The 15,000-nt window shown below is 43.9% G+C and overlaps 2 protein-coding genes across 2 annotated transcripts in view; one reads left to right on the forward strand and one right to left on the reverse strand.

Moving 5' to 3' along the window:
• The window catches only part of tnni1c (troponin I, skeletal, slow c), a 13,317-nt gene extending 13,257 nt beyond the window's left edge, over positions 1-60 (forward strand). The window contains exon 9 of the mRNA XM_058387863.1: positions 1-60. This exon is cut by the window's left edge and continues 926 nt beyond it. The gene's annotated coding sequence lies outside the window, so the exon portion shown is untranslated.
• A 7,367-nt stretch (positions 61-7,427) lies between these two features.
• b4galnt3b (beta-1,4-N-acetyl-galactosaminyl transferase 3b) overlaps positions 7,428-15,000 on the reverse strand; it is a 36,349-nt gene continuing 28,776 nt past the window's right edge. The window contains exons 14-20 of the mRNA XM_058387734.1: positions 13,096-14,329; positions 12,323-12,564; positions 12,043-12,196; positions 11,845-11,917; positions 9,930-10,083; positions 9,092-9,218; positions 7,428-8,398 (exon numbers count right to left, since the gene is read on the reverse strand). Of these exons, the coding sequence (XP_058243717.1) occupies positions 8,290-8,398; positions 9,092-9,218; positions 9,930-10,083; positions 11,845-11,917; positions 12,043-12,196; positions 12,323-12,564; positions 13,096-14,329 (2,093 nt within the window). The 3' untranslated portion in view covers positions 7,428-8,289. The remainder of the gene's footprint in view (positions 8,399-9,091; positions 9,219-9,929; positions 10,084-11,844; positions 11,918-12,042; positions 12,197-12,322; positions 12,565-13,095; positions 14,330-15,000) is intronic.

Genomic DNA, 15,000 nt, shown 5'->3' on the forward strand with positions numbered 1-15,000 from the left:
TTTAAATGCTATATATCTATATATATATATCTGTGTGTGTGTCTCTGTGTGTGTGTGTGTGTGCGCACTTTATAATAAAACTGTAAATGAACAAAATAAAATGATAAATGAAAAGTGATTTTTGACTCCTAGAACATCAAAACAAACAGTATATCAGGTTCCGGTCCACACACCACCCTCAGAAACATCTGGATCTGTAATGGGGAGAAACTGTACTGGTCCTGTCATGGTTCTGTCTTTATCCCTGTGAAACCCTGTGAGTGACGTACAAAAGTGCTTTGAAATCTCTATCAGAACAGAGAAGAGTCTAGATGTATACTAACCTTTTACCCTGAGAAATGGTGGACCAGTTGAGGTCAGATGGTGCTGGTCCCTTCTGGGGTTTGTAGGCAAGCGTCAGTGTTTTGAATCTGATGCAGCTACAGGAAGCCAGTGGAGGAGCAGCATCAGTGTGGTGTGTGTGAGAGCAGTGTGGTGTGTGAGAGCAGTGTGGTGTGTGTGAGAGCAGTGTGGTGTGTGTGAGAGAGCAGTGTGGTGTGTGTGAGAGCAGTGTGGTGTGTGTGAGAGCAGTGTGGTGTGTGTGAGAGCAGTGTGGTGTGTGTGAGAGCTGTGTGGTGTGTGTGAGAGCAGTGTGGTGTGTGTGAGAGCAGTGTGGTGTGTGAGAGCAGTGTGGTGTGTGTGAGAGCAGTGTGGTGTGTGAGAGCAGTGTGGTGTGTGTGAGATCAGTGTGGTGTGTGAGAGCAGTGTGGTGTGTGTGAGAGTAGTGTGGTGTGTGTGAGAGCTGTGTGGTGTGTGTGAGAGCAGTGTGGTGTGTGTGAGAGCAGTGTGGTGTGTGTGAGAGCAGTGTGGTGTGTGAGAGCAGTGTGGTGTGTGTGAGAGCAGTGTGGTGTGTGTGAGAGCAGTGTGGTGTGTGTGTGTGTGAGAGCAGTGTGGTGTGTGTGAGAGCAGTGTGGTGTGTGTGTGTGTGTGTGTGTGAGAGCAGTGTGGTGTGTGTGTGTGTGTGTGTGAGAGCAGTGTGGTGTGTGAGAGCAGTGTGGTGTGTGTGAGAGCAGTGTGGTGTGTGAGAGCAGTGTGGTGTGTGTGAGAGCAGTGTGGTGTGTGAGAGCAGTGTGGTGTGGGTGAGAGTAGTGTGGTGTGTGTGAGAGCAGTGTGGTGTGTGTGAGAGCAGTGTGGTGTGTGTGAGAGCAGTGTGGTGTGTGTGAGAGCAGTGTGGTGTGTGAGAGCAGTGTGGTGTGTGAGAGCAGTGTGGTGTGTGTGAGAGCAGTGTGGTGTGTGAGAGCAGTGTGGTGTGTGTGAGAGCAGTGTGGTGTGTGAGAGCAGTGTGGTGTGTGTGAGAGCAGTGTGGTGTGTGTGAGAGCAGTGTGGTGTGTGAGAGCAGTGTGGTGTGTGAGAGCAGTGTGGTGTGTGTGAGAGCAGTGTGGTGTGTGAGAGCAGTGTGGTGTGTGTGAGAGCAGTGTGGTGTGTGTGAGAGTAGTGTGGTGTGTGTGAGAGCAGTGTGGTGTGTGAGAGCAGTGTGGGGTGTGTGAGAGCAGTGTGGTGTGTGAGAGCAGTGTGGTGTGTGTGAGAGCAGTGTGGTGTGTGAGAGCAGTGTGGGGTGTGTGAGAGCAGTGTGGTGTGTGAGAGCAGTGTGGTGTGTGTGAGAGCAGTGTGGTGTGTGTGAGAGCAGTGTGGTGTGTGAGAGAGCAGTGTGGTGTGTGAGAGCAGTGTGGTGTGTGTGAGAGCAGTGTGGTGTGTGAGAGCAGTGTGGTGTGTGTGAGAGCAGTGTGGTGTGTGAGAGCAGTATGTTGTGTGTGAGAGCAGTGTGGTGTGTGTGAGAGCAGTGTGGTGTGTGTGAGAGCAGTGTGGTGTGTGAGAGAGCAGTGTGGTGTGTGTGAGAGAGCAGTGTGGTGTGTGTGAGAGCAGTGTGGTGTGTGAGAGCAGTGTGGTGTGTGTGAGAGCAGTGTGGTGTGTGAGAGCAGTGTGGTGTGTGTGAGAGCAGTGTGGTGTGTGTGTGTGTGTGTGTGTGTGTGAGAGCAGTGTGGTGTGTGTGTGTGTGTGTGTGTGTGAGAGCAGTGTGGTGTGTGTGTGTGTGTGTGAGAGAGCAGTGTGGTGTGTGTGTGTGTGAGAGCAGTGTGGTGTGTGTGTGTGTGTGTGTGTGTGTGAGAGCAGTGTGGTGTGTGTGTGTGTGTGTGTGTGTGTGTGTGTGAGCAAGCAGTGGTGTGTGTGTGTGTGTGTGTGAGTGAGCAAGCAGTGGTGTGTGTGTGTGTGTGTGTGTGTGAGCAAGCAGTGGTGTGTGTGTGTGTGTGTGAGCAAGCAGTGGTGTGTGTGTGTGTGTGTGAGCAAGCAGTGGTGTGTGTGTGTGTGTGTGTGTGTGTGTGAGTGAGCAAGCAGTGGTGTGTGTGTGTGTGTGTGTGTGTGTGAGAGCAGTGTGGTGTGTGTGTGTGTGTGTGTGTGTGAGAGCAGTGTGGTGTGTGTGTGTGTGTGTGTGTGTGAGAGCAGTGTGGTGTGTGAGAGCAGTGTGGTGTGTGTGAGAGCAGTGTGGTGTGTGTGAGAGTAGTGTGGTGTGTGAGAGCAGTGTGGTGTGTGAGAGCAGTGTGGTGTGTGTGAGAGCAGTGTGGTGTGTGAGAGAGCAGTGTGGTGTGTGAGAGAGCAGTGTGGTGTGTGAGAGCAGTGTGGTGTGTGAGAGCAGTGTGGTGTGTGTGAGAGCAGTGTGGTGTGTGAGAGAGCAGTGTGGTGTGTGTGAGAGAGCAGTGTGGTGTGTGTGAGAGCAGTGTGGTGTGTGAGAGCAGTGTGGTGTGTGAGAGCAGTGTGGTGTGTGTGAGAGCAGTGTGGTGTGTGAGAGCAGTGTGGTGTGTGTGAGAGCAGTGTGGTGTGTGAGAGCAGTGTGGTGTGTGTGAGAGCAGTGTGGTGTGTGTGAGAGCAGTGTGGTGTGTGAGAGCAGTGTGGTGTGTGAGAGCAGTGTGGTGTGTGTGAGAGCAGTGTGGTGTGTGAGAGCAGTGTGGTGTGTGAGAGCAGTGTGGTGTGTGAGAGAGCAGTGTGGTGTGTGAGAGCAGTGTGGTGTGTGAGAGCAGTGTGGTGTGTGAGAGAGCAGTGTGGTGTGTGTGTGAGAGCAGTGTGGTGTGTGAGAGCAGTGTGGTGTGTGTGAGAGCAGTGTGGTGTGTGAGAGCAGTGTGGTGTGTGTGAGAGCAGTGTGGTGTGTGTGAGAGCAGTGTGGTGTGTGTGAGAGCAGTGTGGTGTGTGTGAGAGCAGTGTGGTGTGTGAGAGCAGTGTGGTGTGTGTGAGAGCAGTGTGGTGTGTGAGAGCAGTGTGGTGTGTGTGAGAGCAGTGTGGTGTGTGTGAGAGTAGTGTGGTGTGTGTGAGAGCAGTGTGGTGTGTGAGAGCAGTGTGGGGTGTGTGAGAGCAGTGTGGTGTGTGAGAGCAGTGTGGTGTGTGTGAGAGCAGTGTGGTGTGTGAGAGCAGTGTGGGGTGTGTGAGAGCAGTGTGGTGTGTGAGAGCAGTGTGGTGTGTGTGAGAGCAGTGTGGTGTGTGTGAGAGCAGTGTGGTGTGTGAGAGAGCAGTGTGGTGTGTGAGAGCAGTGTGGTGTGTGTGAGAGCAGTGTGGTGTGTGAGAGCAGTGTGGTGTGTGTGAGAGCAGTGTGGTGTGTGAGAGCAGTGTGGTGTGTGTGAGAGCAGTGTGGTGTGTGTGAGAGCAGTGTGGTGTGTGTGAGAGCAGTGTGGTGTGTGAGAGAGCAGTGTGGTGTGTGTGAGAGAGCAGTGTGGTGTGTGTGAGAGCAGTGTGGTGTGTGAGAGCAGTGTGGTGTGTGTGAGAGCAGTGTGGTGTGTGTGAGAGCAGTGTGTGAGAGAGTGTGTGTGTGAGAGCAGTGTGGTGTGTGTGTGTGTGTGTGTGTGTGTGAGAGCAGTGTGGTGTGTGTGTGTGTGTGTGTGTGTGAGAGCAGTGTGGTGTGTGTGTGTGTGTGTGTGTGTGAGAGAGCAGTGTGGTGTGTGTGTGTGTGAGAGCAGTGTGGTGTGTGTGTGTGTGTGTGTGTGTGAGAGCAGTGTGGTGTGTGTGTGTGTGTGTGTGTGTGTGAGAGCAGTGTGGTGTGTGTGTGTGTGTGTGTGTGTGTGTGAGAGCAGTGTGGTGTGTGTGTGTGTGTGTGTGTGTGAGAGCAGTGTGGTGTGTGTGTGTGTGTGTGTGTGTGAGAGCAGTGTGGTGTGTGTGTGTGTGTGTGTGTGTGTGAGAGCAGTGTGGTGTGTGTGTGTGTGTGTGTGTGTGTGAGAGCAGTGTGGTGTGTGTGTGTGTGTGTGTGTGTGAGAGCAGTGTGGTGTGTGTGTGTGTGTGTGTGTGTGAGAGCAGTGTGGTGTGTGTGTGTGTGTGTGTGTGTGAGAGCAGTGTTGTGTGTGTGTGTGTGTGTGTGAGAGAGCAGTGGTGTGTGTGTGTGTGTGTGTGTGTGTGAGAGCAGTGTGGTGTGTGTGTGTGTGTGTGAGAGCAGTGTGGTGTGTGTGTGTGTGTGAGAGCAGTGTGGTGTGTGTGTGTGTGTGTGTGTGTGAGAGCAGTGTGGTGTGTGTGTGTGTGTGTGTGTGTGAGAGCAGTGTGGTGTGTGTGTGTGTGTGTGAGAGCAGTGTGGTGTGTGTGTGTGTGTGTGTGAGAGCAGTGTGGTGTGTGTGTGTGTGTGTGAGAGCAGTGTGGTGTGTGTGTGTGTGTGTGTGTGTGTGTGTGAGAGCAGTGTGGTGTGTGTGTGTGTGTGTGTGAGAGCAGTGTGGTGTGTGTGTGTGTGTGTGTGTGTGTGTGAGAGCAGTGTGGTGTGTGTGTGTGTGTGTGTGTGAGAGCAGTGTGGTGTGTGTGTGTGTGTGTGAGAGCAGTGTGGTGTGTGTGTGTGTGTGTGTGAGAGCAGTTTGGTGTGTGTGAGAGCAGTGTGGTGTGTGTGAGAGCAGTGTGGTGTGTGAGAGAGCAGTGTGGTGTGTGAGAGCAGTGTGGTGTGTGTGTGAGAGCAGTGTGGTGTGTGTGAGAGCAGTGTGGTGTGTGAGAGCAGTGTGGTGTGTGTGTGAGAGCAGTGTGGTGTGTGTGAGAGCAGTGTGGTGTGTGAGAGCAGTGTGGTGTGTGTGTGTGAGAGCAGTGTGGTGTGTGAGAGCAGTGTGGTGTGTGTGTGAGAGCAGTGTGGTGTGTGTGTGTGTGTGTGAGAGCAGTGTGGTGTGTGTGTGTGTGTGTGTGTGTGTGAGAGCAGTGTGGTGTGTGTGTGTGTGTGTGTGTGAGAGCAGTGTGGTGTGTGTGTGTGTGTGTGTGTGTGAGAGCAGTGTGGTGTGTGTGTGTGTGTGTGTGTGTGTGAGAGCAGTGTGGTGTGTGTGTGTGTGTGTGTGAGAGCAGTGTGGTGTGTGTGTGTGTGTGTGTGAGAGCAGTGTGGTGTGTGTGTGTGTGTGTGTGTGTGTGAGAGCAGTGTGGTGTGTGTGTGTGTGTGTGTGTGTGTGAGAGCAGTGTGGTGTGTGTGTGTGTGTGTGTGTGAGAGCAGTGTGGTGTGTGTGTGTGTGTGTGTGTGTGTGTGAGAGCAGTGTGGTGTGTGTGAGAGCAGTGTGGTGTGTGTGAGAGCAGTGTGGTGTGTGTGTGTGTGTGTGTGTGTGTGAGAGCAGTGTGGTGTGTGTGTGTGTGTGTGTGTGAGAGCAGTGTGGTGTGTGTGTGTGTGTGTGTGTGAGAGCAGTGTGGTGTGTGTGTGTGTGTGTGTGTGTGAGAGCAGTGTGGTGTGTGTGAGAGCAGTGTGGTGTGTGTGAGAGCAGTGTGGTGTGTGAGAGAGCAGTGTGGTGTGTGAGAGCAGTGTGGTGTGTGTGTGAGAGCAGTGTGGTGTGTGTGAGAGCAGTGTGGTGTGTGTGTGTGTGTGTGTGTGTGTGTGTGTGTGAGAGCAGTGTGGTGTGTGTGTGTGTGTGTGTGTGTGTGAGAGCAGTGTGGTGTGTGTGAGAGCAGTGTGGTGTGTGTGAGAGCAGTGTGGTGTGTGTGAGAGCAGTGTGGTGTGTGAGAGCAGTGTGGTGTGTGTGTGAGAGCAGTGTGGTGTGTGTGAGAGCAGTGTGGTGTGTGAGAGCAGTGTGGTGTGTGTGTGTGAGAGCAGTGTGGTGTGTGTGTGTGTGTGTGTGTGTGTGAGAGCAGTGTGGTGTGTGTGTGTGTGTGTGTGTGTGTGTAAACATGATACTATATGTCTCCACTCAGCAGAGGCTCCAATAACACTGGCATCAGTTTCAAGAAGAAAAAAGGATTAGGTCTGTTTCCATTTCTAAAAAAAGAACGAAAAAGGACATAATTTTAGAGACACAAACAAACAAACAAACAAACAAACAAACAAACAAACAAACAAACAAACAAACAAACAAACAAACAACTCTTCTGTACAGTTCTGTATTCAGCTTTAAACAGGTGATAATCCAACATTCATGAATTAACTAGATCCATAACATCAAGATACTTCATCCACTTAACATCTAATTACTGACTAATTTTACTGATTAATTCAAATAATTAACATTTAAAATCCAATTAACTCATTAATATTAACTCAATATAATTTCTTTAAACATTTATTTGTATAAATTAACTCCCCTTACTACACATGGGGCCAGTTATTTATTAAGGAATAATTGTTTAAAGAAATAATTAATTATGAATTTATTGTTTGATAATTAATATAAAGAAATTTCAATTTATTCATTAAATGTATTTATTTATGTTTTATTTATTTATTAATTAGGTGTGTTAGCATTCAGAATAATGCAGCAGTATCGTGTGGATTTATACAGCTGAGTGCAAAAGTTTGTACACCCTTATACCAAAATGACCAGCTAATAAAAACATCATACATATTTCTGAAAGTGATTTAAATCTGAATTTTTTTTTACAAAGACTTTTAAAAAATATATACATAATAATATACATAATAATTTCTGAATGCTGGATGATCTTTTTATTTCTGATATTTGTTGTTTTTTCAGTAATTTATTTCTTTTTTCCAGAAATAAATGAATCATAATCAGGCAAAAATGTATGTAGATTTCAACAGATATTGCTTTTATTTATGTAAAAAAAATGACAGCAGATTTCCAAACATACAGACCAGTATATACAAATATATAAATACAGACATTTACAAAAACAAGTCATTACAACAGAAGAGCAGCAAAACCCCTCAAGTATTTTTTAATCTCTTTTTCCCTTTTAAAGACTTGAAACCGAATTGGATTTAAATGGAACAATTTGAGATTTGTGTAGTTTTAAAATTTTAAAACTTAACATTTTAAAAATAATAATTAAAATTGATTGCAGTATATAAATATAATATACAGTGTTTACATTGTTGATTCAGATTTTTATATGATTTTCATTTGTTGTATTACGCAATCAAAATATATAATTATTTCAAAATCAATTTAAAATTATATACATAATTTAAATCCCTTAAAAATCTTTCATAAATATACATCAATTACAGAACACAACATTAACCATCTGCCTCTTTTCCATTATATATATATATATATATAAAGTTGTGTTTAAATTAGCGTAAACACATTGCATCCTGGGTAAAGATTTCTGCTGAGTGTTGAGTTTATCCAATGCCAGAAAGTTCCTGCTGCGTTTCTCTTCCCTGTTCAGAATTAAAGGCACTTTTAAGCGTGAGTTTTCCTGAGTAAAGGACCTCAGAGTGTTTCTTTAAACTTCACCTTTACAAACTGAACCATGAACCCATCCTGCTGATGATACCTGATCCTCTGAGGATGTGAACAGAACATCAGTGTTTGTGTTCGGTCTCTTTCTCTAAAGAAAATAAAGGATGAACTGACCGAGCGTGTGTCTGCTACAACTTTAACACCATTCATCAGTTTATCCGGAAAATATTCCCAGACTCCCGCCTCAGATCAGCCATGTTTGATCATGACTTTAACTGGACGATACTATTAATTCAATAATAGTGTCATGGATCAGGAAAGATGCAACTGAGACACGCCTCTGTTTTAGACTGACTCCGCCCCCACAGGTCTGAATATGGAGGTGAGATTTCCTCATCTCTAACATCGCTCACAGCAGAAATGTAAGACACTGATTAAAATAATCAAAGATGAAACTGTGTGACATCATTTGTTTAGGTCCAGCGTTAAAAGTAACCCCTATGATGTTGATCCTCCTGAGAACCTTCATTACCATGACCACTGAGGAACAGCCAATCAAACCTCAGCACTGGCCCATGGCTCCTCCCACAGAGCAGCGACTCAATTTCAATCAGAACAGATGAAGCCTGAGGGTGGGGTCTGGATGAAGCGGCAGAGCGAGCGTCGTTTTCAGGACACAGGGTTGCCAGATCTACATGCCTCGCAGTGTTTGATGGTTCCACATGCCGCGTCTGGAGTGGTGGTAGTGAAAGAAATTCCTCAAGTGCAGACGCTCCACCTCCAATCCCGCCTCCACGATCCTACAACACGCCACACCACAAACACCAGTGAAGGCTTCAGAGCTACAGCACATCTGCTTCAGAAGACATTTCTACAGCTGTCTTTCTCTCTCTCTCTCTCCCTCTCTCTCTCTCTCTCTCTCTCTCTCTCTCTATATATATATATATATATATATATATAATTAATTCATTAATTAATGACATTAGTAATAAATCACTCTGGTCTTGAGCTGAGGACAAGATGAGGATGTGGTTCTGGAGACTCTGAAGCTCTTCTGACTCTGAAACTGAAACCTTGATGAAAATAAAGAGTTTAAACTCCACACTTTATTCAGCGCAGGAAGCGATGGCAGGGGAAATGATCTGAAGTCGAGGTTTATGACCATGAGTTTATCTTGGTATGTGAAGGTTTACACACTCGAGGAGTGTGTAAATTTTTTTTTTTACTGGATTTTTAGGATTTTACTGTTCAGAAATCTACAGGATTTTCATCAACATTAAACTTCACATGCAGAAGATTTATTAATAAACCTGTTTGTGTTCAGTACAATACGCAATAACACATTTTTTACTAAAAGAAGGTTTAGGAATATACCCCCCCCACACACACACACACTAGCTAATGGAATGATAGCCCTGTGGTTGCTCTGTGCTGACCGTGTAAAATGTATCTCTATGTTGAGTAGTGAGGTCATTAACAGTATAAGGTCTCACCTGTCCAGCAGTTCCCAGTCCTCTCCTCCCCAGCGGTTCTTGAATTCTTTGGTGTTCATGCCTCCTACAGCGTCCAGGTCAGATTTATAAATACCCAGCAAACCAAAACCATTCACCTCCCAGTAACCTGTACAATGACAACTTCAGTAAAATAAACAGGAGGTGGAGTCAAGAACATAAACAACTTTCCCAAAACTTTCTCACTGCTATTTTAATTCAGATTCAAGACCCATTTTTTTTTTTTCAGAAATGACACACCAAATTAATTCATTAATAAAACTCACCGGACAAACCGGGAAAAAAAACTTTTTAGGTAAAATATAAAGAAAAATAAAATATACAACAAAAGAATACAGACTCTTTGTTTTTTAACAAAATAATATCTAAAGCATTAAGGGAAAATCCACTGACCACTCAGTTTAAAAAGTATTTTTTTATTCCTGTGATTTTAATCTCTTAAAGAAACACCATGATGATAAAACGAATTTTTTTGGATAACAGTTTAATTTTATTATACTGTATAATAATAATTCATGTGATTTATTAAGATGTTGGCGGTTTGTAGAGGAAACGAAACCTGTTTATAATTCACACGTCATTGAGCCTGGAGGGATTATAAAGGATTATAAGGCATTATGAGGGATTATAACATTCCAGGTTCTAGCTCATTAATTTTGTTTCTATGCAAAGTTCAAACTAAACAGTACATCCTGCAGTTTATCTGATTCTCTCACTGCGGCTTGTTTGCTTCGTCACTTGAAAGTGATTTTAAGAACAATACTCCATTAATATTAATAATAATAGGAGAGGAAGAGGGAGGTGTTGTGAGAGTGTGTACCGTCGGGTTCCTCAGGCGTCGCTCCACAGTTAAGCCTCATCACTAAGGGAGCAAATGCCATGTGTCCTTCAACACAGTGCTTCCTCACAGAGTCGAAGAACCCCAGTGGGAAGTGGAGATGCAGGTCACACAGAAACACGATGCTGTGATTATCCTGAGAAGAAAAACATGAAAAAAGTGGAAAATATTTTTATCGAATGCTAGTCCTCTAACACTTTGCTTTATCTGACTCCAGCTCCACATTGGCCTGAGTAGCTCAGACTCACACTAAAGAAGACGAATCCTGCAGACTGGATGATGGAGATACAAGGTTTATTGTAAACAGCGCTGGTTACAAGAATTGAGCTGCTTTAATGAACATCCTAACAACCTCTGAAATAAACTCTCCAATACATTACTGTCCTTTTATTCTGTTCTTTTATCATTACATGATGACTTAAACCAAAACCCTCAGCTGAAACCACCTGTTTTTCTCTTTAGAAGTTCAGAACTTTTCCAGACACCATTATGTTTTACTTTTTGACATTTCCATTTTCCATTATAATCAAACTTTGAGGTCAACCTTACATAAAAAACGACCATTTCTGCTCCCTATCTGTGGGTCTTTTCCAGCTTACTTTTGCCAAACAGGCTTATTTTAGCACAGAGGACAACATGGGTAAGTTATTCAGACTAACAGCTACACTTTACTGCCAAAAGTTTTGGGACGTCTACTTTTCCATGCACATGAATGTAATATGGAGTTGCCCCGCCCTTTGCAGCTATAACAGCTTCAACTCTTCTGGGAAGGCTTTCCACAAGGTTTAGGAGTGTGTTTGTGGGAAGTTTTGACCATTCCTTTAGGAGCACATTTGTGAGGTCAGGCACTGATGTTGGACGAGAAGGTCTGTCTCACAGTCTCCACTCTAATTCATCCCAAAGGTGTTCAATGGGGTTGAGGTCAGGACTCTGTGCAGGACAGTCAAGTTCCTCCACACCAAACTCACTCATCCATGTGTTTATGGACCTTGCTTTGGTCACTGGTGTGCAGTCATGTTGGAACAGGAAGGGGTCATCCCCAAACTGTTCCCACAAAGAGCATGAAATTGTCCAAAATGTCTTGGTATGAAGCTGAAGCATTAAGAGTTCCTTTCACTGGAACTAAGGGGCCGAGCCCAACCCCTGAAAAACAACACCTGAATTCAATTACGTGTCCCAAAACTTTTGGCAATATAGTGTATTTCATATATCCCTCTTGTTCCCTGTCCTAGCTTTAACCTGTACTCAGCTGAATTACATTCAATCCTCCCTTGATATGCTTCAATACAATATAAATGTTCTTAAAGCACTTTACAAGGTACCAGCACTTGAGTGGACCAGATGGCCCTGACCTCAGCCTCAACTCCAACTGTGCTAAAGTCGATGCAGCCGTTCAAGTTCCATCTACTTCTGAAAAGGTCTGTCAGACTAAGGCTGCTAGAACTGTTACTACTGCTACTTACAGGCTGCTCAAAGCTTGTACAAGGTCAATAAACACACCCAAACTTCACGTCCCTCTTGTTGTGTTAAGCCTTACACTGTTAAACCATTACACAGAGGTGGTCAGTAAACAAAGGTGGTGTCTGATGTTACTCATGTTATCTTCTCATTTTTATCTTTTCACACAAATTCTGGATCTTGAAAATACTCCCACAAAATACGACCGAGAAACCCGTGTAATGTCCATACACATCTCACAACTGTGTGTTCAGGAACACACACATCTCCCCTGACAGGAAACTTCACCATGGCAATAATTACACACATTAATAATTACAGGTTATTACAGAATGTGTGTGTGTATTAATGGGTGTGTTTTACATGAGGTGTGTGTGTGTGTTTTTGAAGGGTGTGTATTTTACAAGAAGTGTGGTGAGTGTACAGGGAGTGTACTCACTGTGATAAGGTTGATTCCTGCCTGAAGACCTGCTGATCTCTCAAAATTTCCTGTCAGTCTCAGATACTGAAACCTGAGATTCACACACACACACACACACACACACACACACACACAAGAGACAAAAATTAATTTGGAAGTCCAGTATGTAAAAGGATTTATGCTGTATACATAGAGCATAGGTGTGTGTGTGTGTACTTGGGGAGGTGAGAGTTCTTCAGAGCCTTTTCGATGTCCATATCAGTGCTGGAATAATCAGTGATGATGATGTTGACGTTGCTGTCTCCTGTGACCTGGTAAAGCTCCTGCATGTCCATAATGAACTTCTTCACCCAACGAGCCTGATCCTTCACTACACACACACACACACTCTTAATAAAATAATGTACTGCATCCTTTAACACAATAAAGTCTCTAAAGTTATCAACCAATTTTTTTATTTAATTTGTGTTTGTGTGTGTGTGTGTGTTTTTAAGACCTGGTACGATGATGTGTATAGTAGCGTCAGGGTTCCACCGGAAGTTGTGTGGGTTACACAGCAGCAGCTCTGGGTTTAAACTCAGCTTCTGGACGTTTTTCCTCTTCAGCACATAGACGTAATGGACCAGACGAACTCGACCTCTCGAGGACTCCATCAGGTCCAACTCCAGGAGATAACGACTGCCCCGAACCTCATCCTTTCGCTTCTCCACATTCACTACACGCTGCAGAGAGAACGTCCTACACACACACACCCACACACACACACACCCACACACACACCCACAACTGTTTGTGCTATGAAAAATTTATTTAAACAGAATTAAGTGGAATTTAACCCAGTAAAGTGTTATGTGAAAAAAATCCTATAAAAACAAATATAATAATTAGTACTACTATTAATAAACAATAAACAGTCATTTGACCTAAATGTAAAAAACAAAACATATTGTACAATTTTTCATTTTTTATTCACATGAACTTTAACAGCATTAATAGAAATTTATTTATTGATTTATTTGTTTGTTTGTTTATTACAAACAATTTATTTACATTGCATTACAGCTGGTTCTCAAAAAATGATGTGATTATGTAAATTGTTTTATTTTAAATAATACCCATGTTATAGTTTTTATCTATCAGTCGATAACGGTGAGCAGTTTAATTAAACATTTTCTACTAATACCAAATTTCTAAAATTTGATCAAATATGAGAGTAACACACACTCTACCCGCCTGGAAGCTGAGATTAAAGGTGTCTGTGACTCGCACCTGGGATACTTCAGCTCCAGTTTCTCCATAAAAGCCTGCACCACAGCCGTGACTTCTGATTGGCTGAGCAGCAGATTTCCGCTCACGTTGCAGTTCAGGTCGATCCAATCAGTCCTCAGCATCTGAAAGTCAGTCTGACTGACATGAAAGGTCTGATCCCATCTGATCTCAGGGTCGTACACGGCTCTGTTCATGATCCTGGCCTCTGTCTCCGAGTCTCCGTACATCACCCACAGCTCTGCTTCCTCTTTAGTGAGATACTTATGCTTATTAGCTCCGCCCCTGTTCCCTAAGTCTCCGCCTTTTCTCCATGCAGGGTCTCCTGTATCCGAGTCCTGGTCCTGGTCCTGGTCACGGTGAACGTTGTCATGAGGGTCTTTCTGGATCATGGAATCATTTTCATGAGGCTGAGGGTTTGTGGCATTTGCCAAGGGAAGAAAAATAATCTCTGTGTCGTTTTTTAATCTGGTACCAATGTGAGGTTTTGCTCCTGACCTTGGATCCTGGACTGGAGCTTTATCTTCTAGATTTGTATGGTTCACCTGACCAATAAGTTCTTTATCTTCATTCTGACCAGGAACTTCATCCTTCCATCCCAAACGCTGGTTCTCATCAGCCGACTGATGTTGGTTTTGGATGACATGCTGGTTCTCCTCCACCATTTTGTTTTCTTTTTGAATTTTTTGTTGGTTCTCTTCCACCATTTTGTTTTCTTTCTGCAGTTTGTATTGCTTTTCTTCCAACAATTTGTTTTGGTTTTGCATCTTACGTGGCTTTGCTTCTACCATGTTGTTTTGTCTTTGCAGTCCATGTTGGTTCTCGTCCACCTTTTCGTTTTCTTTTTGCATTTTATGTTGCTTTTCATCCACCATACTGTTTTGTCTTTGAGGTACATGCTTGTTTTCTCCCACCATTTTGTTTTCTTTTTGCAGTTCATATTGCTTATCTTCCACCATTTTGTTTTGGTTTTGCAGATTATTCTGGTTCTCTGATACAGAATTATTATCCTGTGCCAGATTCTCCTTCTGCACTCTCTCTATTCTGTTCATATCTTGTTCATTTTCCCTTCTACTTCTTCCTGGGCTCTTCTTGTTCAGAGAGTTCGAGAATAGTTTCCTTTGTTGGTGCTGAATGTAATCGTCACGGTAGTCAAACTCCTCGTCTCCCTGCATCTCCTCGTCCAGTCCTGCTCGCCTCATCGCTCTGAAATCCTTCCATCCCAGTCTGTAATCACCTGCAGGAGAACAAGTGACACCACGGTCAGGAACTTTATGAGATGGACCCAACCAAACGAGTGGCCTATTTTAAAGAAATCTACATTATCGTGTTTGTTTCTATGTTTTTTGATTTACTATAATATAATATAATATAATATAATATAATATAATATAATATAATATAATATAATATAATATAATATAATATAATATAATATAATATAATATAATATAATATAATATAATAAAAGCAATACCAAAATTCTTCCTGTGTTAAAGTCACTGACTTCATTCCCAACATGTAAGAGATTTATTTAAATAGTTCACTGTGATTGGTCCAATGGCAACCAATCAACATGCAGCATGATGACACACACACACACACACACACACACACACATACACTGCATCCCAAACCACATGCTATTATTAGTGCACATGTAGAGCGTCATGCAGATCTCTGAGTCTGTTCCTGTATGAAAGCTGAAACTTGTTTGAAGTTGAAGAACAAGCCATAAAGAACCCTTTCAAAGCCCTCGTGTGTATTAACTTGGTAAATTGTGCACTAGAAAATCCAAAATCTGGCTTATTATCCTCCGAGAATCTAGAACCTTCACTCAGGATCTGGAGCCCATCTCGGGCCACTGGGAGCACAAAGGGAGGATGTGGGACGCTCTAAAAAAGGTTC

The sequence above is a fragment of the Hemibagrus wyckioides genome, linkage group LG04, assembly GCF_019097595.1.
Source record: "Hemibagrus wyckioides isolate EC202008001 linkage group LG04, SWU_Hwy_1.0, whole genome shotgun sequence".
NCBI classification, from domain to species: domain Eukaryota; kingdom Metazoa; phylum Chordata; class Actinopteri; order Siluriformes; family Bagridae; genus Hemibagrus; species Hemibagrus wyckioides.